The 26,376-nt window shown below is 43.9% G+C and overlaps 1 protein-coding gene across 2 annotated transcripts in view; it reads right to left on the bottom strand.

Annotated features, from left to right (window-relative positions):
• The window catches only part of RALGAPA2 (Ral GTPase activating protein catalytic subunit alpha 2), a 259,317-nt gene extending 249,492 nt beyond the window's left edge, over positions 1-9,825 (bottom strand). For both annotated transcript variants that reach the window (XM_058679223.1, XM_058679224.1), the window contains exon 1: positions 9,570-9,825. In XM_058679223.1, coding sequence (XP_058535206.1) covers positions 9,570-9,675 — 106 coding nt within the window. In that variant the 5' untranslated portion in view covers positions 9,676-9,825. The remainder of the gene's footprint in view (positions 1-9,569) is intronic.
• Between the last annotated feature and the right edge of the window lie 16,551 nt (positions 9,826-26,376).

Here is a 26,376-nt window from a genome sequence, read left to right as displayed (position 1 = left end):
GGGTCAGCCAGAGCACGGATCCCGCTGAGTACGACACAGAGCCAGAGACCACAAACGGCAAGCCAGAGGTACCAAGTGCATGGGAATTCCGACCAAGGAAGTCTACCACGGTCATGCTGAGTCTTGGGAGAATTTTACACAGTAGGGTGGACAACACTTCTGGGGAAAGGGATGGTATACCTTGGTTTGGGTTCTCTACCAAGTAGACAACAAGACAGAGTTAGGTAAACAATTGCCGGGAAAATAACTGGGAAGGATAACAGACAGAGCTGGAGACGGCAGTGCAGAGCCAGGCCTGGGAAGAAAAATGAGACAGCAGGAAGGAGGGTTGAGTAGGCAGGGTCTGGACTTACAACAGGGCCCTGGGCTGGTTTTGGCCAGGCCAACCACAATCCTCGGGTCCAAGCTGTCCTCCGGAGAGGTTCACAGGAAAAGGTAGTGTTGGTCCTCCCAGCGCACTCAACAACGGGCTGCCAGGGAAACCTCGCACAGCTCTGGCTCCAAATTGGTAGATCCAGAGAGCAACTGCTGGGACTGTCAATCACGCTGCCTGCACCAGCAGCTGCACGTGCTCAGGGATCCCACAGCTGGGCACACGCAGTGTCAACAGCACCTTACATGGTCTTGAAAGCACGCATAGGGCCCAGTGCGTGCTGTGACTTAAAAACAAACTTGGTTTCATCTAAAGAGACTTTCAAGCTAAACCACAATTGCAATAGAAAATAAAAGTACATATTTACTATTCAAGATTACAGCCACTTCTAAAAGAACGTTCAGCACCTTCCAGATGTGGTTTCAGACTCAAACTATTTATTTAAAAAATTGTGAAAGATCTTTTCACCAACAGCCAAAGCCTAATTTCCAAGTTGAGGAAACTAAGAAATAAAGTTCTACTGAGAATCCATAAGGCAAATCTTTTCAAAAAACAATCTCTGCTAACTTTGTCTTTTAACTTCCTCAAGCTCTCAATTGCTGGGTTTCGCTTGTAAATTTTGGATCTCTTCAACTACAAAAGCTATCTGAACTGACACACCAGCAAGCTACCACTAGAAGAAAATAACTTGCATTGCAGATCACCTGAAATACATTCACAGTCAGATCGTTAACAAAGTCCTTCATGATTAACACAACCGATTCTATAAGGTAGTAATTCAATTCAATGAAATGTAAGGACATATTTCACACAAGTAAGTATAAGGTGCTACAGGAATCTGAGATAACAGAGGGCTAAACCCCAGAAGAGGTGCAGTGGAGGAATTCAACAGGGCCCTTCACCCAGCATCAGCCCTGGGGGAAGCTGCCACTGAGAAGGCGTGGGGGACAGCTCACCATGGATGGCAGGAGAGATGTTCACACTGGTCACATAGTCACTGAATAGCCAGGACACGTGCACTACTTAAAGTGGCCTCCTGCTCTCTCTTCCAGCCAAGAAGATACATGTAAGTTAAATGATTGCCAAAAAGAACAGTAACAAAAGCCTTACAGATGACAGTATTTCCTTTAAAAGGATACAAAGTACACAAGAGGGAGCCAGACACAGCAAGTTCTGTCAGGACACCAGCCAGAGTAGCTCAGAGGATGACATCACCCTTCCACCTTGTGGAGAGCTCAACAGTCACCACACAGGAGCGCCCCAGGGGTGCGACACCCATTCCTGCTTCCTGCAGTAGCCTGAGGAAGGGGCGTCCCTCTAACGGAGCCTGACCTCCTGCCCCCACTTCTAGACCCCACAACAGACCACACCTTTCCAGGCATCATTATCCTCCTTTACAGTTTCTCCAACTTTGTTCTCAACTTGCTCAGCTTCATCTCCTACGTGAAGTCAATACCAGGGTCTCCCGGGGACTCCCATCCCAAGAAAGAAATCACCCGACACTCCAGGCTCTGTTTCAAGAGCCACTTTACTTCCAACCAGTCTTTCTTCATCTTCTTCGTCGTCGTCGTCGTCGTCGTCGTCGTCTGTCCCATCCGTCCGTCTGTCCTCTGTAGCTCCCTGTAGCTCGCTCTCTGTCCCGCCTAAAACGGGCTGCTTATATATCCTTTTTCCCGTGGGTCCACTGGGTGCTACCTGATTGGCCAGGCCCTGGAGAGGAGGCAAATCTGCCTCACCTGCTGGCAAGACCAGCTCTGGTCTCTCCACTTTGCAGAGCAGCTGCCGGTCCTGGGTTATTGGCCGCAGCTGCCACCGCGGGGCTTTCTTCAGCAATCCGCTCCCCACAGTCAAATCCTCTCAGTGCTTAAAAGATGTAAGTTGGTCTCCTTACACACAAGCACACTTCCATGGTTCGGACTCTCCCTGGCACTTTAATCAATACTCCTTCATAGCTGCAAGACAACAGAAATACAGCTGAGCTAGCTGAGTAAAAACAGGCTATCCTACACCTGAGCAGCTCAGGGGCCGACTACTTGGTAGGGTCCCAGCTCTGACCACCTCTTCACCTCTTCACCTCTTCACCGGGCTTCTCTCTAAGTGTATGCACACCTTGCATGGTGAGAAACAAGGACAGGACCTAGGCTGCATCCTCGGAGCTCGCAAGCTGGAAGGATGAAGCTCCGTCTCTGCCAGCAGCCAGGTTCCAAATCTCAGGGCAGGACTGGACTCCCAGACTCCCCACCAATGCCAGCAGCCAGGTGTCAAATCTCAGGGGGAGTGGAATTCCTGGATTCCCTCACATACACCAAGGGAAACCTTTGATCTTGGCTCCTCCTCTGCGTCCGTCTCTTCACTGGACTCCCACATCTATCTCCATCACAGGCTGAAAGCCACGGGACCCGCAGTCCCTTGTTACACACAAGCCCCTCCTGCCACAGTGCCCTCCACCACAGCTCTCTCACCTGGTAAAGGTGCTCATCAGTTACCCATAACTCCTCCCACCTGTCCTCCCTTGGGAAGTACCAGCAGATGTCTTTAAGAGGCTCTGCTCCCGATCCAGACCACTCCAGTTTGCAGATGAAAACCCTCTATGGTCAAACTCATAGTTCACACCTGATTCTCCTACCCAACCCTAACTCCTGAGTTTGTGCCTTATCAATCCCTGAAAACACAGCCCCACCTACAGCATGGGTGCACATGTGCACACACACACACACACACACACACACACACATACTTACCCACTCATACACATACACACACTTGAGAAGCAAATCTGTAGGTGGAATTTTTAAAAAAGGTACAAAGACAAGACAACTGCTTACTATATGGATCAATTACTCTTAATTTTATCATAGAGCAACATATTCTTTTAGAAATAATTTTCTAACCAAATTGGATCGATTCATTATGCTAAAAGTTCACTTATTTTTTTCTCTTTTTTAAAGATTTATTTATTTTTGTTTGAAAGGCAGATTAACAGAGAGAAGGAAAGACACAGTAAGATTTTCCATCTGCTGGTTCACTCCCCAAATGGCCACAACGGCTGGAGGCTGAGCCAGTCTGAAGCCAGGAGCAGGAGCTTCTGGGTGTCCCACACGTGTACAGGGCCTAAGGCCTTGGGCCACCCTCTTCTTCTTTCCCAGGTCACATATAGGGAGATGGTTGGGGAGTGGGGCAGCCAGCGCACAGACCAACACTTACATGGGATGCTGGCATTTGCAAGTGGAGGATTAGCCTGTTGACCTACCATGCCAACCTAACTTCTTCCTTTTTCCTTTTTTAAAGAGTTATTTATTTTTATTGGAAAGGCAGATTTACACAGAGAAGGAGAGACAGAGAGAAGGATCTTCCATCACTTCTCCCAAATGCTCACAAGTGGACCAGCCAGGACACAAACCGGTGCCCATATAGGAGCTGCGCTTGGAGGTGGAAGATTAGTCAGTTGAGCCATTGCATCAGCCTCAATTTATTTTTTCCTAAGTAAACAATTCTCTTCAGTTTCATCTATGACACTCAGCTGGGAGACCAAAAATCAGTTTTCTAAAATACTCAGCAAAAAGTCTTTATCCCCAAATAAACTATTTACGGACAAAATGAAAATCCAAGCTTAAAAAGTTTACATCAGACTATTTGAGGCTTATCAATTATATCCCTTTTCCCAATAAAAGATACAAGCCAACCCTTCCCAGTTATCTCCAACAGCACCTCTGAGACATACATCCTAGGTTTACCTGCTCCACATCAGAAATCCAGACTACCAAGGGCCCTCAAAGCTGGGATGGCATATTTGTGTTACACTTGTGTGTCCAAAGTTCATTTTACATTTCAGAGGTTATGAATATCAAATATTAGTTGCTGGCAAAAAAAATTTAGCAAGATCAGCATTACGGTTTCAAACCAAGTCAATGGAGAGAGACAAGATTGCTTAAAGAGCCTGCAATCACACCTCCCAGCTTTGTTCTGGTTGCAGAACGCTCAGGTGGAATTAATGCCCACACAGTTAGCTTTCTAATCCACTAGGCCTTACCATGAGCATAGACAGGAATTTTTACTTTCTGCCATGATTAAGTCATATGTGGCAAACGCCAGTAGCATATAGGAAACAAACCAGGAAGAGGGCAGCGAACATCACAGAGGCAAGTTAGGTGAGACACATGAATTCACGCTAATGCTAACATTCGTTCCAGTGGATGAATACTGTTTGGATCTGATAAGCAGCAGACGCACTTCACAGCCAGGCAGTGAGCCTCACCTAGGCAATGTGAGGACCATCACCTTGTCACAGTGATACCGACCAACCACATCACAGCTTCTCAGCTTCTCATGAAGCTTCAGACCCCACAGCCGCTATCCTCCCAGACCCTCCAGCAGCATCTCGCCTGTTTAAACTCATTTCCCCATCACTAGCCGGCTCCCCTTCCCAACTTTTCTGTCCCAGTCCATAACACGCCTATGATCCCAAACACCTCTCATCCATTAATCAAAAGGTGTTTGCTGCTAATAGACTACAGTGAAAGTGGCAGTCTCAATCTTTGCTTGGCCAATGGAGCCACACATCAGGAAACCACTGTGGATCCAACCATAAATATGTTGTAACTAGGCAATCCAAATTCAATGAGATCTACTCTCGGGGAATAATGCAAAGTAGGGAAAAACCTGCTCCCAAGGTCTTTACAGCAGGATTACTTTCTTGAAAGAGAAGAGACAGAGAAGAAAAGGATAAAGAAACAGGAAAATAATCATATACTAAACAAAATTGTAATTAATAGTCCTAATAAGTTTCCTTAGCTAAAAAAGAAAAGCATGAAAAAATTGCTAACATTAAATAAATTGAAAAGGTAAGATTGGGGGTTGAGTTGTGGCGCAGTAGGTTAAGCCACGACCTGTGATGCAGGCATCCTATATGAGCACTGGTTCTGGTCCTGGTTGTTCCATTTCCTACACAGTTCTCTGCTACTGCATCTGGAAAAGTAGTGGGAAATGACTTAGGCCCCTGCCATTCATGTGGAAGACCTGGAAAGAGCTCCAGGCTCTGGCTTCCAATGGCCCAGCCATTGCGCCATAAGGGGAATGAACCAGCAAGGCAGCAAACAGAAAATTCTAACTCTGCCTTTCCAATAAATGAATATGTGTGTATACATATATATACATATATATGGTTTAAAACTGTAAACAAACGTATCACTACTTGAAAGAGCTGATTCACAAAAGGAAATAGATTAAGATGTCTTATTTTTCTGTCAGTCCATGGAGCATCTGCAAGAACTACACTTCCTCTCTGTTTCCAAATCTGCGGTGCAAACCACACCCTCCGGTTCGCCGGGATCTGGCCTCCGGCCCCAAATCTATCTTGAGATTACTCACTCCTGGCTCAGCTTCTGCAACCCTTGCTTCTGTCACTCCCCTCAGAGCATCAGCAGTCCCTCCTTACCCAGCTCCTCCTTGGCCTCCACTCACTGGACAGTGGCTTGGTTTTAACCCTTCACCACCTGTCTGCTCCATTATTGTCTCAGCAGCCTAAGCAGTCACCCCAGCCTCTAGTCCCTCCTCCATGCTTCCTGACCCTGCTGGCCCAGAGGCAGTCCCCAAGTCTAACCCACTGACTCTGGTAAGCCCTCTCACCTTCAGGGTAGCACATGAGCCACCAACTCAGCAAACCAAGACCTCTGCCATCTGGCCACCAGCTCCCCTTCACTTCCACCCACCAGGACACGGCTCCCTTCCGCCTCTGTCTTCCTCTTGCACGCCAGGACCCTTCACATGCACAAAGCAGATCCATAGGGCTCAGACTTGCTCTCAGCAGGCCCCAAGGACACAGGCCAGAGCCCAGCTGGTTTTCCCGTTTCTATACCATCATTGCCATATGGACTTCCCCTAGCAATTCTTCCACCTTCTCTTAGTTGGAACTGCCCTTCCCTTCCACTTGCCTGCTAGCTACATATGATTTCTGAGCCTCCAAAATGCAACACCAAGATACACACCATAAATGTACAGTATACACTGGATTTCAAAGTCTTAGTATAAAAATCAATATTTTGTTTTAACTATTGATAATATACATATCACATTTGGTTAAACAAAATTAATTTCACCTTTCTTTTTGCTTTTTTCAATGTGGTCACTAGCAGATTTTTCATTCCCCCTGTGGTTCACATGGTATTTCCATAAGACAGCTAGTGTAACCATTCTTCAAGGCCTAGCATGAGTAAAAATCTCTTCGATGCTCTCCATGTTTGTGTCATTCTTAATGATCTGTCTTGCCCTTTAAGATCCTATGATATCCTATCATATAAATGATCATCTAGTTACATATCATGCCATATGTTGACTATTGCTTTATCTCCTTGCTCTATCAATGCTATCTGCATACTCTAATTTGGGATTCAATCAGCTTTTAATTAGACATGGAATTTGCTGGAACAATATGGTAATACACAGGGTGGGTGTGGGGCTTTTGAGTATTCTTTTGTTTTTTGATTTACTTCCCCAGAGGAAAATGGAAGTCCAGACCCTAACAGCACCTTGTTCCTCCTGCAATTAACACAACACAGGTAACCCATGTAGTAGATGCCCCAGCACCCTGTACAGACGACCTCTGCCTCAGTTTCTCCCTTCACAGATCACAGTATACAATACAGAGCCAGCCCAAAGTGTCCAAGCAAGTTTGAATTGGAGTGGCTACCCTCACACAAAGAAATACTCTGCTACCCACAGTGGGTGCGATTTTCAGCCAGTTATCATGAATATGTCTCACCTGGTATGAAAAGAGGACAAAGCCATCACTGTGATCAAAAATAAGAAAAGAGGCAAAGAGCAACTACCCATCAAATACTTGTCAGGAAAACGTACTGGGAGAAGAAGCTGGTAAAAGCCTCCTGCAAGAGGAAATCATTTACACATCAGACTCCTAACAGCCCTTTACAAGGCAGGCATTACCATACCCAATCACAGACCAAAGACAGACACAGGTTCACAGACAGGCTAACTACCCCAAGTCATGCAGCCACAATGGCAAACACAGGTCAATGGTATAATCTTCATCGGCTAAAAAGAAAAAAAATAGTATCTCCATTGTCACTGGATGATAAAATACATGAAAATCCAGAGTGTCATATAAATAGACATGAAAATACAACAGTAATTACTCTCCATTTCCTCAATCTTGGCTCAATTCCTATCTTTCAGTTCAAGAGGCTTTGTCTTTTAAGTAGATTTTTTTCCCCAAGTAGCAATCAAATAGGGCATGTGATGCAAGAAGAATTCGTACATTAGTGTACTATTATTCTTCAGTCTCTAAAAGAAAGTTGTGAGCAAAAGTTCACATGAAATAATATGACCAAAAATTCCTGAGACATTTTACAAGAACTGAGTCCCTACAGATAAAGATCCTGGTGGCACACATAGGAAACAGATCCGTTCTATTAACAGTCGCATCAATAGAAATCAACATTAAAAAAAAAAAAAGTCCATGTAATAAAACAGGTCACAATGAGTTCCAAAAAAATGTTAAAGGGAAGTTTCTTAGAAAGTTCACCTTGGGGTGAAACCATAATTATACAGACTTGAAAAGTATCTACTTGCTCAGAAAGCTAACAAGTTACTAAGAACTCCCAAAGATCCGCTTTTACAAAATGTAATCAACCTTGTCCTGCCGATTTAGAACAAGTTTCCATATCCTACCACTGAGAACATCCAAAAACCAAGCCCTCTGAAACACTGCCCAACTCTCCTTTATCAAAGGTGTCCCTCCAACAGGTGTTAATCAGTCACTACAGACACAGAACCGGCACAAAGCCACCTGTGTGTGCCTGGCACTTTACTACAGGAAGTAGAAAGTTCAGCACCAAGAACACCACACTTAACTTGAAAAAAAGTCTTGAAGGCAAATCCCTCTCACAGTACCTAATTTAACCCCAAGGAATCTGAGGTTGTGAATAATTCCACTTGAAAAAAGTAGGGGTTGAGGGTTTTTTTTTTTCTCTCTCTCTTTGATTCCCTCCCCCCTTACAGGTAGTTCACTAAGAATAAACAGAAATGGTTTGCAGTTTTTTACCTCATAAAGAAGATCTTTCTTTAAAATTCTGCCACATAAAGTGACTTCTTTTATGCCACATTTTTACCAACAACAGGCACATGAAGACAAGGTGATCTTTGCCAAAAGACCTCCAGAAAAAAACAGTGTTCTTTCCTTGGTCCCCAAATAATCAAAGACAACTGTGTACAGGCAGAAAAGTGTTTTCATCTTAAACAAAATTGATGGCTAAGGAAGTTGGGGGTAGGAGAGAAAGAAAGAAAGAAGAAAAAGAGAGAGAAGAGAAGAGAAGAGAAGAGAAGAGAAGAGAAGAGAAGAGAAGAGAATTGACATAGCCAGCTCCACATCCCATATAGCAGGTGACAGGAAGCTTCGAGACCTTCACACCCACAGGCAGGGCTTCCCCAAAGACCAACTCCAGGCCCTCCACCCACCAGGCCATAGACTGCAGCAAACAACCCAGCCTGTCATCCCGGGAATGATGGACGAGAGGCCTCCAGGACCCAGGAGGGTCACCCCCCGCCCTCTGGCCAAGCCCCTTCACAAGAAGGACACAAAGAGCCCCAAGTAGGCAGACCCCTAAATGAAAATTCAGACTTCCAAGAGGGCAGAGGGACTTCAGCTCAGTCTGCGCTAAAACCACTCGGAATCTAGTGAGGAGGGTCTCAGACCCCAAAGTAAAAAGGCAATCTCAATAAAAGGGGCACAGTAAAGGGGGGATGACAGTTGACTGAGGCTGGGCTGGAGTCACCCAGCGTCTCCGTCTCCTCCGGATCTCAGACTCAAGAAACTAACAATGTGGACACGAGAAGGGACGATGACAGCTCAACCACCTGCAGCTCGGGCCATTCGCTGGACAGAGGACAGTGGCCGCTGGTGTCCGGGCTCGAGGTGACCCGGAGGACAGGCGCCCAGGGAAAGCCTGAACCGAAGATTTTATCCAGGAGAGCGACATGGGGCAGTGTCCCAGGGCCAGGCTGAGGCTTCCGGGGAAACAATGCGTCTGGGGGTCCCTGCCCCGCACAGGGACAGAGGGTCTGACGCCACCCATCCCCCCCCAGCACCCCTGCCCCGACCTTCAGCCCGCCCGCGCCCGCGGGGTCCGCGGCAGGTGCCCCAGATCGCCGAGCCCCGCGCCGCGAGCGCGCACGCGCGCCTCACCCAGCAGCGCCCGCAGGTGCTTCAGGCGGGTCAGCACGTCCTTCTTGGGGTCCAGCACCTTCTGAGTGGACTTCTTGACATCCCCGTGGCTCCTTCGGGAGAACATCCCGCCGCGGAGAGCCCGGGCCCCGCCGGCGGGGCAGGAGGCGCCTGCGCCGCACCAGTCACCGCATACGGTCGGGGCAGGCGCGTGTCCCGAGGGCCACTCAGCGCCGCCTCGCCGCCGCCTCAGCCGCGGCTCCAGGAAGGAGGAGCCGGGCACGACGAGGGGCGGGGCAGGAAGGCGGTGTCGCGGCGCCGAACCGACGGCCCCGCCCCGCGCTCGGCTCGGACCGGCCTCGCCGGACAGGGGCCGGACCGCGCACGGGGACGCGCGGGGAACACCGTGACCGCGCCGCGAATCACAAAGGCGCTTGTCCCAGGCACACGCGATACTACAAGTCCCGGCATGCATCCCAAGACCACCTTCCAATCAGGCCGCGTGCCTCCGGCAAGGGGCCCGCTCTGAGCGTATCTTCCCGCCCCGCCTGGGTCGCATGTACTATTGGGAAATGTAGTTCTGATGGGGGCCAGCCTCTGTGACCTCTCTCCTAGCGTTCTTGGAAGACCTCCTGGCCTGAGAGACCTAGGAAGCCTGGAGTTCACTTTCTCTCTAAAACAACGTGAAACACAAAAGACTGTCAGTAAGAACTTTGAAATTCCCAGTTATTTTTAAATTTAGCCTTTGGATTCAGTCACGGCTCCTTGACCTTGCCAAAATTGGAGCTTCATGTTCACACTAAAATGAATGGTTTGGGACCGCAGACAACCATGCCTAGACTCCAGGTAAGAAGTGCACTGGCTCCCCTTAGTTCTTGGGACCCTCAGCCTCACGTGTGGTCTGTCGGTCTGTCAGAGGCTCCTTTGGGTTTTGTCCCTTGCTTGCTAGGAAATGCACGTTACATGTGTTGTGCAAGGCCATCTCGGAATCCAGTAGCAGAACCAGAAATAGGACCCGAGGTAGCTGATTCTCGGGCCCAGATACTGGTTGGAAAGGCGGTGGGGTGCTGTCTCAGAGGGGTCTGGCTCCTCCAGATGTACAGCTATTGAGAATCACGTGAGTTCCATCCAAATTAGGGTGGCACAGCTTTGCCTCCTCCAACGGAACTGTAACATGAGGCGAAGCCCGTACCCATCCCAGAATACAATATTTGACCTTGAAGGCACTCAGCAGAAGTTGGCTAAATAAAGTGAAGTAATACACTAAAATAGTCCCACCTATTTCAACCAGACTTGAAAGAGAAATATAAACTCTGTAGTTGGCGCATCCTCCCTCTATTTTTAGGGTTGCCAAAATAGCAGATAGAATTGGGATGCATTAATGCAAAGAAATACTACTCAGAAATAAAAAGGAACAAACGATTGATCAATTCAGCAGCATGCATGACCCCCACAGGCCCAGCATGGAAAGCCCGGTGCGTAGGAACATGCCGGGGCTGCCCACAGCCTTGGTCTCTGGATGACCTCGTGGGTCAAGACCACAAACCTCTCTACAATGGAAAAACCGTGTTCTCAAGGTATTTTGGGAGTCTCTGTTACAGGTGCTGGCCCAGCCCTAACCATTGTAGCCATCTGAGAAATTAACCAAATAGAAGAGCTCTCTCTGTCTCTCCCCCTCTCTCTTTCAAAAACTCAGTAATTTTCTTAAAAAGAAAAAAAAATGAAGAGAAAAAAATAGCAGAAGAGAAGGCCATGTTCAGAGAGAGGTAGAGATTGGAAGTATGGGGCTTGTTTTGGCATAGTGGATTAAGCTACCATCATCCCATGTAAATGGTTCAAGCCTTGGCTGCTCCACCTGCTAATGCTCCTGTGAAAGCAATGGAAGATGACCCAAGTACGTTGACTCTTGCCACCCATGTGAGAGATTTGGGTAGAGTTTCTGGCTCTTGGATCTCTCTCTCTCTCTCTTCTCCTTTTCCTCTCTAACTCTTTCATACATAATCTTTGAAAGAGAGGGAAGTAAAGATTGCATTTATGTCACCACAAGCCAAGGACTCCAGAAACAGAGAGAGGGAAGGAAAACATTTTCTCCTGGAGCCTCACACAGGGATGCTATTCCTGCCAGCAGCTAGGCTTCAGGCTTGTGGATTCCAGAACTGTGAGAAAAGACATCTGTTACTTTAAGCCACCAGTTTGTGGTCATTTATTGTAGCAGCCCTAGAATACAATGAGTGTAGCCAGATAGTGGAGAAAACGTATGTGGTTGTGTAACAGGAAATGATAGGAAATGCTAAATATATGCACATTTAAAGTGGAGGGAAATTCAAAGAACTACTAGGTTGTCAGGAGTTGAATGTAATTTTGTTTGTTTTGTTCATACCAGTAAAGGGTTATTGAACACCTACTATGGCTTAACTCTTATAATCAACAAATAATTTTACAGTTCATTTTCCCATGCTTCATGTGTGATAAGGCAAGGGTGAGCACTCAATCGATATTCATACAATAAAGTAACTAATCCATAAATATCTCATTCAACATGATTGGGTATGTTTTTTAGGATGATGCTTCAGTTTAAGGAAATTATTGCAACCCATATTTTAAAATTCAACCTCTTTTTCTTGAACTTATTATAAAATATAGCTCATGCTTCCTGTCTACTTTCATTTTAAGAAAATGTTCATTCATTTTTATTTATTGAAAACCCATCATTGAGAGTCAGTGAAAGAGAGAAGAAAAAGATCTTCTGTCCACTGGTTCATTCTACAAATGCCTGCAACAGCCAGGACTGGGCCAGGCCAAAGCCAAGAGCTATTCAAGTCTCCCACGCGGGCTGCAGGGACTCGGATACTTGAGCCTTCACAATACCTTGGCAAGAGCTGAGTCAGGAGGTAAAGGTGGAGGTGAGACACCATCTCACACATCCTGACCTGGAGTGTGGATGCGCAGCCCAAGCAGCAGATTAACTGTCTGTGGGCCACATTACCTTCCCCCTGCCTGTCTTCTCATTTAAAGGTTTCTGTTTTTATTTGAAAGGCATAATGAGAAGGAAAAATAGAGAGAAATAGCTTGCATTTGGTGGTTTACTTTCCAAATTGTGTGCAACAGCCAGGCTATGGCCAGACCCAAACAGAAGCCATGAGCCAATAACTCCATCCAGATCTGTCTTCTGATCCATCCTTCACAGAAATGGTTTGTTTGTCTTTCAACTGCAATCCTTCTGAATGCTCAGGTTGGCTAGTACTCTACTTTCCAAATAACCTGAAAATAATTGTGTTTCATTTCCTGATGTAATGTGCATCAAATTCTTCCATTTGGGAGGATTTACTTTTTCAAACTAACAAAAATATCTTGTGCCTACATGTTAATCCAGTTGTCATGGGTGTTATGTTAATTTGAATATGTGGGAAATTTCTATTTGTGGCTATAACTTTTCCTTATCATTTAAGCTCATGGTGTCTGTTCTCATGATTAAAGTCTTTGAAGACGTCAAGCCAGCTGTAGCTCCTCATTTGGAGATCATGATTGCCACCAAAGGCCACCCCTGACAAATCCCGTGACACAGACTCTGCCTGATTGCTCCCCATAAAACAAAGGAAAAAAATCTGCAGTGTAATCAATGCAAAATTTTCCTTTCAATCAACATTTACCCGAAATTTTGAGCTAATATTTGTTTAGTATGCATGTCATGGCCCTGAGAATCTATACCCAACTCAAATCCTTTGGAGAAAGGATGCCAACCTTCCTAAAAATCAAAGCAGAACCCAGTGCTTATAATACAAAATTCCAGTGCCTGTTTTTCAGTTGATAAATAGCAGAGTACACTAAAAATATATGTCATTTTCTCCTCCAAAAAATATTTCCATTAGTCTATTTTCTTTCCAAATATCTGTCAAGCAAGGAGATTTAGCACTTAACTTTAAACTTGACTATAAATCATCTTATATGGGAATTTTACTGCAAAGACAGACTTGGAAAAAGTTTTTGAAAATGTCCTGGCCGTGTTGATAAGTCTGATAACAAAGTAATGCCTGAGGGGGAAAGGAACCCAATAATTTTTCTAAATTCACTCAAGCAGATTTTTTCACAGCTGTGCATTTCAACCGCTATATCATCTATTTTGGATATACATATATATATACATATATATAACACATTTTAATTATTAAAATAAAATTAACATTTCAGCATCAATTCATGGATATATAACATTAGGAACCCATGCACCCGAAAGTAAATGCCATGACCACTTCAGAATGTTAACATACCATGTCTTTCAAAGCTAATGGAAAGCTAAAACTCAGTGAAGTAAGCCAGCGTATCCCAAAAAGGCAAATATCATATGTTCTCTCTGATGTGAGGCAACATCATGCAAAGTACAAAGTACTAGCCATATAGAGAATTTGTTTATGCATATATTCTCATGGATGAATTAAATCATGGAGACTAGCATACCAGGAAGCGAAGATTCTGTGCAAGAAGCATCACTACTCCCAAATACAATGACTCACAATGAAACCATTAAAACACTTTGACAATAGGTCAGCAGATTTTCTACCTTTGTCTATACCTACAGTGCCATGGGGCACATAAATGGCAGAATGTTAAACTTGTAACTGTTACTAAAGAGTTATACTACTGTAATAATATGGGGGAAAATGGTGGGAGGGGAAGTGAGGAGGAAGAAAGAGGAGAGAAAGGGAAATTATGGAAAATAATAAAAATAAATTTTAATACAGAAAGCTAATGGAAATATCAAGAATCATAGAAACTGCCTGGATAATAAATCAAGCTTGAATATGATTCACAAAAGGGATGAAGTTATGTAAGGTGAGAAACCTGCAAAAACTCATTCATTATCTCACACCTGCCAGTAGCCGACTGAGTGCCCCACTGGGTTTAATCTTAGTTCTACTTATCCCTTCTAGAACAGGGTGTTGGATTTTCTGAGAGTGAATTCAGTTTATGGAATGTTGGCAAAAACTCCATTCAAGATGAAGAACTCATGTGGTTTGCTTTACTTGGTAATAGAAAAAAAGAGAAAATATTGGGGAATGTAATAATTGGCAGAGAACATGGTTCAAGGATATACTTTTTTCCTTTTACAAATTCTTTTTTCTAATCTGAATATTAGTGCATGTCTTTTTTTTATTTTTTTATTATTATTATTGGAAAGCTGGATATACAGAGAGGAGAGACAGAGAGGAAGATCTTCCATCCGATGTTTCACTCCCCAAGTGAGCCACAACAGGCCGATGCGCGCCGATCCAATGCCAGGAACCAGGAACCTCTTCCGGGTCTCCCACGCGGGTGCAGGGTCCCAGAGCATTGGGCCGTCCTCGACTGCTTTCCCAGGCCACAAGCAGGGAGCTGGATGGGAAGTGGAGCTGCCGGGATTAGAACCGGCGCCCATATGGGATCCCGGGGCTTTCAAGGCGAGGACTTTAGCCACTAGGCCACGCCGCCAGGCCCAGTGCATGTCTTATAATAAGATGAGTTTTACCTGCCATTTCACATAAAATCCTTAGATTTAAGCAACAAAAGTTGCCTGGTGGATTAAGCAAAATACAGTCCTTTAAAAGACAACAAAGAACCACCAACCATCCCTCATAGCCTCAAGTTCAAAATCTCAAGAGGGAATCTAGTTGCTTCAGCCTTGGTCAGATGCCTAGTCCATGTACCCACCCTGCTGACTGCCTTAGTAAAGAAAATTTGAGCTGCTGGCCCCTTTGTAGTAGTAGGGCTTTACCTGCCAGCAAGACCACACACATTTGGACTTCCACCCAGGAAAACAAAGGAGCACTTTGTTGGAAGAGAGGATGCTGGATCCTAAATGGTGAAAATGACAGTAGAAGTAAATCAGTATGTCTTCCCCAGGTCAACAAAGACAGTGGACTCACCATTGCACATTTATCATAAGTTAATATATACCCTGAACTATGGACAGACAGCATCATTCTGAAGTAAGATGATTGGGAGAGTTTTTTGCTTTCAGTAAATCCTCATGGGAGAATGGAATTGGATAACCTTGGCCTTAGAGAACTCAAACACTAATGGAGGACACAGACACTTCATTAGATGATAGGTTTTCCTTATTTGAACCAGGAACTCCCCTATTGTTTCACTAAGTGCACACATATGGTATGTAAGAACTATGTGCCCATTAAAGTCCTCATAGGGAGTGATGCCTCCAGGACCCTGCTCTTTATAGGACATGTTCTTATTTTTCTTTTTTCCTCTGAATGGTTTCCCTCTATGCATCACACTCCATCAATCTCATTCTGTTGTTTCTCTTGTTAATATTTTTCAGGTGCAGTCCATGAACTCCACCAACTCTCTACTCCATGTCAGTTTCATGTCTGGTGGTGAAGTTGCGAAGATAGTAGGAACACAGCCCAAACCAAAGAGAAGGCAGAATGTAAAGGAGGAATTATCAACACATTCCTGGCCTCAGAAAACTCGTGCAGTGTAGGAGGGAGACACTAGATAGTGGAAAACCACAATGACACAAGGAATGATACAGGAACAAGGAGGAAGTGAACAAAAGGGAGCAAAAAGGAGAGTTCAGACAAGTTTCCTGGGGAGCTGACATCTGAAAGGAGGACAGCAGCTGAACACTCCACTCCCTGCCAGCCAAGACACCCAGCTGTGTCAAGATCATCAGAAGCCATGTGGTTTTGTGCGGTGACCTTCCAGGTTTGTGCTTGATCCCATATACTGTAGAGGTTGCAGAAATGTGTGTATGTCTTTTTTTTTATCCTTATGAAGAAAAGCATCAACAACAAGGTCAAATGGTCATAAAATATGATGATGCCAAATTGGAAAAAGCAAAGTGGAACCTCCTTTTAGTCTGTGAAAGTTGGGATGGGACTGTAGCTGGACAGAATACCCAAGGGTTCTTGCCTGGCATGAGTGCCTATGGAAACACAAAGATGATGGCCTGGGCTGTGAGCCATGAGCTTGTCAGGAGCAAGATGGTTTCAGATAACCAAGAACCAGGCTCCCTGAGTAAAGGAGAGTTACAAGTTTTACAGACTTTGCTTTTAGGAAACTCATACATATTCATAAGTTTGGGGAAGTTCTGGGAAGGGCTATGTCTGCTTAAGGGAAGTTGGGCACACAAGACCGACGTGTGTGTTCCATGTGGAGATTTAACGTTACAACGAAGGGTTTTGGGGCTCTGTGTGTCAGAAAGGTAGAGGTGAGGACTTGATGGCGGCTTCTCAAGTGAGCCATAACTAGACTGGGCACTTGCAGCTTCTCAAGGGAAAGTGTCAGAAACTGAGTTACTTGTTGGGCCAATCAGCTGTCTACTGCACACCTGCAGGAACACCTGGTCATTATTGGCTCCAGCTTAGTCAGAGTTGAATTGTTCCTTTTTTCCAGCAGGGAAGGGTGTTGGGTTGACACCAAACTGAAAGCTTCTGGTCCTTAGGCCTGCTTGCCCACTAATTTTGCAATCTGAATTGATGATTTAACTCTCCAAGCCTCAGTTTTCCTCACATTAAAAAATGGAGATTTTCTAAGAAGTAAATGAGCCTTGAAAGAAACTTGTAAAAAACTGTTCAAAAAATTTTGCTTTTCTTGTCTTCTCTACTACACAGAAAATACGAACAGAGCAATGTTAAGGTTTTTCTTTTGGGTGCTCACTTTATTTCTGAATGTGTGGAATGGGAGGGGCTGTATTCATTTCCATGGCTTAGTGCAGTTCATGCTGGACACCAGTGGAATAAGTCAACTCAATATTCTAGAACCTTTGATTTTTCACTTTTGATTTGTGTATGCCCTGGCAAGATGGGGCACTATCCGTGATGCTCCCACCCTACCAGGTGAAATATCTACTTGTTTCTGGCTCATAAATGATATTGGATTAAGAAAGCTGACCAGGGGCTAATGGACCTGAATGTTTGACTCAGCGGTTTGCTCAGGCTATATTTAACCATCCTGGGTGCCATAATGCCAAACCCATAAGTAGTTTATAGGCCTTTAAAATGGTGGTGTAATAATTCAGATTACTGTAAATCGGATTATAATAAATCAGATTAATTACTTGAACTATTAACAGTAGTAAAACAAGATAATGGTTCATAGACTAAAAATGTGCCAGTTGCCATTCTTCTCCATTACTTACATATTCATTTTAAAAAAACATAATAATAGACCTCTTTCCTTGGATTTTTGTAACAGTATTTTTTGCCCATTTATTCCCTCCAGAAGCATTTATGAGTTCCTTTCTGTCAGGCACTTGTTTTGATCACTGAAGAGATAACAATAAAAGGGACAAAATCCTTGTTTCTAAAGAATTCACTATCTGATTAAGTGAAGTTACACAATAATGTTGCTCTGAAAAATAGTCATTTTAAGTTTAACTTCCAGAAAACATTAAGAAAAAAGTCCCCATTTATTCTACTCTAGCCCACCCCTGATCAGAATGTCATCTAGGTTAGATGCCTTTACATCATTATCAAGAATATTCTGGAACCACAGAATCTTTTTGAGAATACAATGTGACTGATACCCTACTCCTCATTACAAGGAAGAAAAAGTCAGTGATCTGATTGGTATCAGAACTACTGATGGGAATATTTGCCCAACTCTGCCATGGTGCTTTAGGTCTCATTCAGTGAGTGAGGCTCTTTTGGGTGCCTCACCCAAAACAATTCCGTGCCCCTTTCCCATTTAATTCTTGTTACAGTCTTTGAAGCTGTTGGTTTTTTAAAAAAGATTTATTCATTTATTTATTTGAAAGGTAGTGTTATAGAGAGAGAAGGGAAGAAACAGAGAGAGAGAGAGATCCTCTGTATGTGGCTGCTCCTCAAATGACCACAACAGCTGGAGCGGAGCCGGTCAAAAGCCAGGAGCCAGGAGCTTCTTCAAGGTCTCCCAGGGTGGTGCATGGGTCCAAGCACTGGTGTATATCCTCCTCTTCTTTCCCAGGAGCACTAGCAGGAAGCTGGATCAGAAGTGAAGCGGCTGGGACTCAAATCCAGCCCATCAAGGATGTTGGTGTCACAGGCAGAGGCTTAACTTGCAATACCCAGCACTGGCCCCTGGAGTTGTCAGTTCTGACATATGTAGAATCAGAAGAGTTGTATGACTGGGTCAAGGTCATCAGCTCAAAGTAGGACCTAAGGATAAACCAAAAGAAGGATTTATGGGTGGCGCCATGGCATATTAGGCTAAGCCTCAGCCTGTGACTCCTGTTCAAGTCATGGCTGCTCCACTTTTGATTCAGCTGCCTGCTAGTGTGCCTGGGAAAGCAGCAGAAGAGAGCAGAAGGGAATCTGAGAAAAGCTCCTGGCTTTGAGTGGCCCCAGCCCTTCCTTTGTAGCCTTTTGGGAAATGAGCCAGCAGATGGAAGATCTCTCTCTTTCTGTTTCCTTCTCTCTAACTATCTTTCAAATAAATAAAATAAAATAAAATAAAGGGGGATAATCTTAGGAAAGCAGAAAGTAGGAAAGAAGTAAATGAATGACTTGGTTAGTACACTGGTGACTAGAAATAAGGAGAAAACAGAGAGTGGGAATGGGTCTTAAAGGAATGTACAAAGTCTCATCTAGAGACCAGTAAACCTACAAAGATCTGGAATTCTGCACTTAGAGGAAGAGGCTACATAAAAAGCCATTCAAATAAGCAAAACTGTCCAGTTTGTACAATTTCTCTGAGTCTCTAATGCCAGTTAATAGACCAGGTCAGAGCCTAGGTCTTCTAGGTCAGTGTCCCACCAGTTACTCATTCACTGGCCTGGAAACTTCAGCAGAATGCATCTTGCAGCCCTAGTCAAGCTTGTCAGTTACATAGAGGTAACATGAACTGTTTCAACCAATTCCTGCAGACACAACATTGGAAACAAATATATGAAATGGTTATTTTATTCATCCACTAACATTGAAGATACTCTGTTAACACAGAGTGTGTCTACTTGTGGCCCCAAGGATCTGGGACTGACAAATCTTGAAGACTCACCTTTCCTGGTAGTTCAAACCAGACATAACATCTGATAACATATCTTTAATTTTCTAACCCGCATTCTTGCCCCCACCAAAGGAAATAAAACAAGCTTGCTCCAATTCGAGCAGTTAATTGGAAGAAGACACAGCTCAGCAACTAACACCATCTACCAAGGAAGTACACATTTCAATCCAGTTTTCTATTTAAGGAGTTTGTGCACAAGTAATTGCCCCTTCAGCATCATCTCTTACACATTGAAAACGCAATGTTCTGCTGTTAAAATGCTTAAATCTCCACCTCCAACCAAATGTGGGCATTTGTAATATGTATAATGACTTAGGAGGTATGTATACCTATTCCTTCTGGATATGCATAACATTTCCCAATTTTTTTTCTATAACTTAATGAATATAAATACTTCCCTAGAAGCAAGCCTGGTGCTTCTGTCTGATTGGGGAACTTTTTATTTTTTTAAATATCTATCTATCTGAAAGGTAGTTAAACACACACACACACACATACAGAGAGAGAGAGAGAGAGAGAGAGAGAGAGAGAGAATGTTTCCATCCATTGGTTCATGCTACAAATGGCCACAACAGCTGGGGCTGGGTCAACTCATAGCCAGGAACCAGGAATTCCAATAGCTCTCATGTAAGTGGCAGAGTGCCAACCTCTTGGGTCATCTTCCACTGATTTCCCAGGAACATTAATAGGAAGCTGGATATAAAGTGCAGCAGCCAGAACTCAAGCCAGTGTTCTCATATGTGATGCTGGCATTGCAGTGGCAGCATAACCCATGGCACCACGGTAAAGCCTAGGGGGCTTACTGTGATCATGAGACCACCTCAGTCCTGGTTTGCATAACCCAGTAAAATCCTTTCTGCTTACAGTTCAAACTGCCTTCTTTGTGTTTCTGTTGGCATATGTGCTAGACAAGAGCCCTCGGGTATGCTTTTCTACTAACATTGCACATTCTAAAATAGTTCTTTGAACTTGTAACTGCTAGCTCATTCCATGTGACCTGAAAATACTCTCACGTCTACATGATAAAGACAGTTTTGTTCACAGAAGTTACCTGGCCCACAGATTGCTTTTCCTATCAATGGGTAGGAATGTAGATGACAATAAGAGAGGGAGAATGAACTTCCAAATGTAGATGCAGCCTTCAGAGTTTGGGAGATAGAAGTGGGAGAGCCAGCCCAAAGTTTGTTTTCATGGAGTATTGGAGTTATTTATAGAATGACTAACAGAATATTCAAAGGAGAAGTACCAGGCAAACCTGAAATAGGCATTTGAGAGAAACTGACTTGAGACATTGACTTTTTTTTATTATTAATTATTTTGCATTATGTGACAGTTTCATAGGCTCTGGGAATCCCCTCACCCCTCCTCCACCCCCCCGGTGGATTCCACCACCTTGATGCAGTATTACAGTTCAAATTCAATCAAGATTCTTTCCTTGCAAACATATACCAAGCATAGAGTCCAGCTACTTATTGTCCAGATGGGTTGAACAGTTTCTTGGGGAGACCATTTCTGGTCCGAAGTTAGAGCTGGTAGAATATCATCACAGTCAATTAAGAGTCCCAATATAACATCAACAGCAATTTGCAATATTATGGAATTGACATGGTTTTGAGTAACCAGTAGAGACATTGACTTTTGACTCATTCGGTATTACAGCAAGCACATAAAGTTGTACTGGGTTGTACGAAAGCTGATGATACTAAGACGAAGTCTTTCTTGTCGGACCTTATTAGAGCCTTGAAATTCTGGAAGGGGAGGGCTCATGCCAGCTCATGTGAGATAAACACTTTCTCAAAGCACACGGGGAATTACTTTTTATTCCCCACATATCCAATGCTTTTCACACCTCATGCGCCAATTTCTGTAACAGTTTATCTTTAAGATTCTTTGGTACTACCACAATTCTGGGCAGAACATTTGCCAAGCAGTGGCACCTCCACCTATGAGCCTGATCCTATTCAAGTCTCCAAATTCTATTACCTCTGCAAAAATTGTCTGCCTTTTTTGCTTTTAAAACCTCCCTGTTATATCTACCTCTTTGAATTCTGCCCATAGTTTACTATGGCATACATGTCCCATTACAATACGAGGCTTAACTAAAGCTTGAGTTTTCTTTGTAACCATGTTGTGTTCTCTTGGCCAATAGTTGCTACTGTTTATTCCAACCAGGTGAGCAAGCAAGAGCATACAGGGATCTTTTTGAGCATTCTGGACAGAATGTATCAACTTGTCACTAAAATGCTACAAAACAACCAACTCACAAAACTTGAGTAGCGGCCCCCAATTCAGCTTGCAAGACTATGGTATTCTGATTTGAGTTAGGCTTGACTGGTCTTGGCTCAGATTGCCTTACATGTCCAGGAGTTCACTTGTAGGGTGGTCTCAGCTGGAATGACTGGGGCAATTTGACTCTGGTTTATTTTTCCCCCGTCTTCTTTATGCTGGGTTCAGGACAGTATCTGGACTAGCCTGGACATGTCCTTCTCTTGGTAAGGGAAAAGAACAGCTCAGCTGCCCAGCAGTGTTAAGCCTTTAGTTGAGCTGTTTGCTATATCCTGTTGTCCAAAACTGTTCACACAGCTGAGCAGAAAGTCAGAGGAAATGGATTCAGAGGCAGATAAGTCCATGAATCAATCTACCATAAAAGGCAAATTAACTTTGTAAAAGGCCCAGTAAGCTTTTCGAAGGAGCTTTTGTGATCTCTGAGTATAGCCCCTACATGATTAACCTTGGGGACCTGAAACAAAAGAAATTTGTCTCTCATACAAGGAGTGCTACTGCTCTTTCTAGTTCTCATTTCTTTATCCACATTCAGGAATCCCCTATTTCATTTTTGAAAATTTTTATTAATATCCTTAATTGGATGAGTTGTGAAGAGAGAGACACACACACAGATACACAGATTTTCTGTTCTCTGGTTCACTCCCCCAAATGGCCATGATAGCTGGAGTTAGGCTAGGTCAAAGCTAGGAAGGAACTTGGAACTCCATCTGGATCTCTCAGGTGGGTGCAGGGGTCCAAGCACTTGGACCATCATCTGCACCTTCCCAGGTACATTAGCAGGGAGCTGGATCAGAAATGGATCATCCAGAACTAAAACTGGCACTAATATGGGATGCCAGCTTTGTAGGGGATGGCATAACCGTACTTCTGGCACCAGGGACCTCCTGTTTCAGGGTGGCCATCTTCATGTTTATCTCAGTGAAGTCTGCCCCTCAATGTTTCTCATCCTTCTTAAGTTACTGAAGGAACCCTGGATTCTGGAGTCTGAGGAGAGGGGTTTGTATCAAAAGAGAGGAAATGAATGTATTAATTATAATACCAGTGAATTTCCAAATCTGTTCATAGATCCAACTATATTCTCAGAAAGAATTGCTATAATTTGAAAGATACAACATACTTAATCAATTTATAATTTTTCTATTGCAAAGTAAATATTTCTTGGGTTGGTGAAATGCAAGTTGGATGATAAGAGATTGTCAGTATTCATCCAAAACTTGCAAGAGAAAAACAGTACACCTGTTGATCCTAACTGTGATGGTTACTGGAGAACATACTAGAGGAAGGTGAAAAGGATCATTCAAGAATGGCTGATTAGCATTGCCCTGATGTTGAATGACTTTGTGAAGCCTTTTGTAAATAGGATTTGTCTGGCATGTCACAGTTACCCACACTTTGAAGCTACAAGCAGATGTGACATCACTAGACCTTGTCCTGGGACTCCCATGTGGGTACAGGGATCCAAGGACTTGGACCATCTTCTGCTGCTTTCCTAGGCACATAGGAGGGAGCTGGATGGGAAGTGGACAGCTGAAATTTGAACTGGTGCCTATATGAGATGCGAGCACCAAAGACAGAGGTTTAAGCGACTGTCCCAGACTGGGAATTTGTAGTGAAGAATCTGAGTGGTTTCACCTTTGGAGAAGAATAACTAAGAACTGTGCTCAGTGGGCTCCCTCACAGTGGCCTTTGAACTTCTGCTGCCCACAGTGGTACAGTCGCACCTCAGTATTCATGAATAGTTGGCTCTAGGATGCCTGTGAGTACCAGAATCTGCTCTAGTCCCCCTTATAAAGACTGATACAGTATTTGCATAAGACTTACAAACATCTCCCATATCTCCCATATACTTTAAATTGGCTAATGATTACTTAAAATACCAAGAAGAGTTGACATACTCTTGACATACTCTCTACATAGAAACACTATGTTGTTAGGGGAAAGCAAATAATCTGTACCTGTTCGGTACCGATGCATCTTTTTCCCTATTTTTGATCCATGGTTGAGTGAATCCAAAGATGTGGGACCCACAAATACAGAAGCTGTGTGCTGGTGTGTTGAGCCTCAGGGTAGGCTGCTGGCCGACCCCTGTCTTGCTACCTCACGCCCCTGCCAGCGTTTCCTAGGCCCTCTGCTGAAATCAACTGTTTGCTCTCAAATCCATGTTCATGCCAGGCCAGCAATCAATTTCATGAGATGAAATCGGATAAAAAAAATGCTGAGGTTGTTAGAATAATACCTGGGAATTTTACAGTTTTTTTCTTGCAAGTTTCCAGTCTGGTAAAGACAAGAGTGATATAAGACAAATGAGAGTGAGTTAATGAGATTCAAGCCGGTCACATCCAGGTGCCTCTGGGTGGATTCCAGACAGAGAGACAGATGGGAAGATGGATAAATGGGCAGAAAAGATGTCTTTCAACCTAGACTTTGCCTGAGGGCCAGAGGCAAGCACACTGGAACCTTAAACACTGTCTGCAGCCTTTGCAGTGTGCATTCGTTCTATGAAACTGCAACAAGCCTCACAGAACACGGGGGCACTTCAAAAAGTTTGTGGAAAATTAAAATTAAAAGGTAATATCATGTCGGTGCAAAAAAAAAGCTCTAAGATCTGCATATATGAGGAATGTTTTAAAAATCAGTAAAAATATGGTTTTAAAAACTATGATTTTTAAAAGTGTGACAGAAACAAACTTATCTCTTCTTGAAAAAGGTTCATTTGAAAGGCATAGTGACAGGGAATGGAAAAAAGAGGAGGGGGGTCTTCCTTTGTCTATTGGTCCACTCCACACATGCCTGCAGCAGCCGGGATCCATTGGTTTGCTTTCAAATGCCTGTGTCAGCTAGGACTGGACTGAGCAGTAGCCAGGCTGGGATATGAATTTAAACTACATTTTCAAATGAATGACAAAAACTCAACTACTTAAGTCATCTCCTGCTGCCTCTCAGGGTCTGTAGTAGCAGATTAAAAAAAAAAAAAAAAAAAAAAAAGGATTCAGGGACCTTCTGCTGTGGCTTATCTAGCCTCTTAGCTGCTAGCTCAAATGCCCACCCGAGGATCACGCCTTGATTTTTCATTGCTTCGTAGTAGACCACGTTCAGTTTTGACTGGTGCTCTTGGAGGTGAATTTTTGGCTGTTCTAATGTTTCATGATCACAGCTTATGCTATGACCAAAGTTCTTGTCCATACATAGCCCCGGTACCTGTATGCTGGGCTGTGAGGTTATGTATCAGGGAGGAAACAGGCTGGGGGAAGACCCTCCAAGCCACAGCAGTGGCAACTGACCCCTGGTGTTGGACAGCCACCAGGGATCCTTGGGAGAGGTCTGATTGTCAAAGGGTGCTGATTTCTTCATTGCTAGACTTCTTTGTAGACCCCAAATATGCTGTTCTTTAAAAGATGTAAAATACATTTGGCTTTGCATGGGGACAGGCACAACCCTTTTCTGACTTTGTTGTGCTGTCTTTACTGGTTAGAAATTCCTCTCAAACATTCTCTAATAACTCTTGTCTCCAAGTAGCATGTCGAAGAGAAATACAGAATCATTTGCTAATGAAACTATCAATAGAAAAATAAAAAGGTGTTTCATCTGTGGTTAACCAAGCTTTTGTCTGACTTAAAGTTTTTTCTTCTTCCCCTAACTTTAACAAAAAGTCATTTTCAGAATACTGACTTAGGTAGACAGCCCTCTCACTTCTAGGGCATTCTGGGATACGTCTTATGCACTGGGCACCGAAGTCCAGCCACTCACTGACAAACATGGCTAGGGGCATTTCAAGCCCTCACTCTTTGTTGTGGTCTGGGAAAGCAGTAGAGGATAGCCCAAAACCTTGGGACACTGCACCCATGTGGGAGACCCAGAATGAGCTCCTGGCTCCTGGCTCCAGATTGGCTCAGCTCCAGCCATTGTGATCACTTGGAGAGTGAACCAATGGATGGAAAATCTTTTACTCTATATTTCCTTTTCTGTAAATCTGCATTTCCAAGAAAAATAAATAGATCTTTAAATAAAAATAGTTGGCCAGGAAGGTCACTCAGGATCTGGCTTTCTCTGTCTTCCTTGATTGAAATATTGATGGGGTAATTAGGCTGATAGGAATCCTGTTCATCTCTTTAGTCTTGCTTCAAGCTAGATATGATAGCTATCCTTCCTGCCCTGTTGGCATCTCCCCGGTCAGGGGACTCTGAGCAAAAAGTGGTGTTCACCACATTGATGTGGTTGCATGCCAGGCTTCTGGATGACATGGTCCTGGTTTTCCCTCCTTTCTTCACCCAAAATTCCACCCAGAAAGGTATATTTCAAAAATAGTAAGTGAGCTCATAGTGGCCACTGAGTTCCCAGTCGGAAGGAGGAATTAGAGCTATGATTCAGCTGTTTTTAAGGGCACTGATTACCTAATCCAGGCACTAACAACTCTTCTGCTATTTAGAGATGATGCCCTGAATAATCAAATAGTTTCCTCTTTTGACCATTCCCTCTAGTTTGCATGTTGGAGGTGTTTTTAAAAATCAAGAAGATCCTAAGGCAACTTCTGATGCAAGCAGATATTAGATCATCAGGTATTTGTCTT

The sequence above is a fragment of the Ochotona princeps genome, chromosome 22, assembly GCF_030435755.1.
Source record: "Ochotona princeps isolate mOchPri1 chromosome 22, mOchPri1.hap1, whole genome shotgun sequence".
Taxonomy (NCBI): domain Eukaryota; kingdom Metazoa; phylum Chordata; class Mammalia; order Lagomorpha; family Ochotonidae; genus Ochotona; species Ochotona princeps.
The sequence above is the reverse complement of the archived record's forward strand: the minus strand, read 5'-3'. Positions and strand labels throughout refer to the sequence as shown.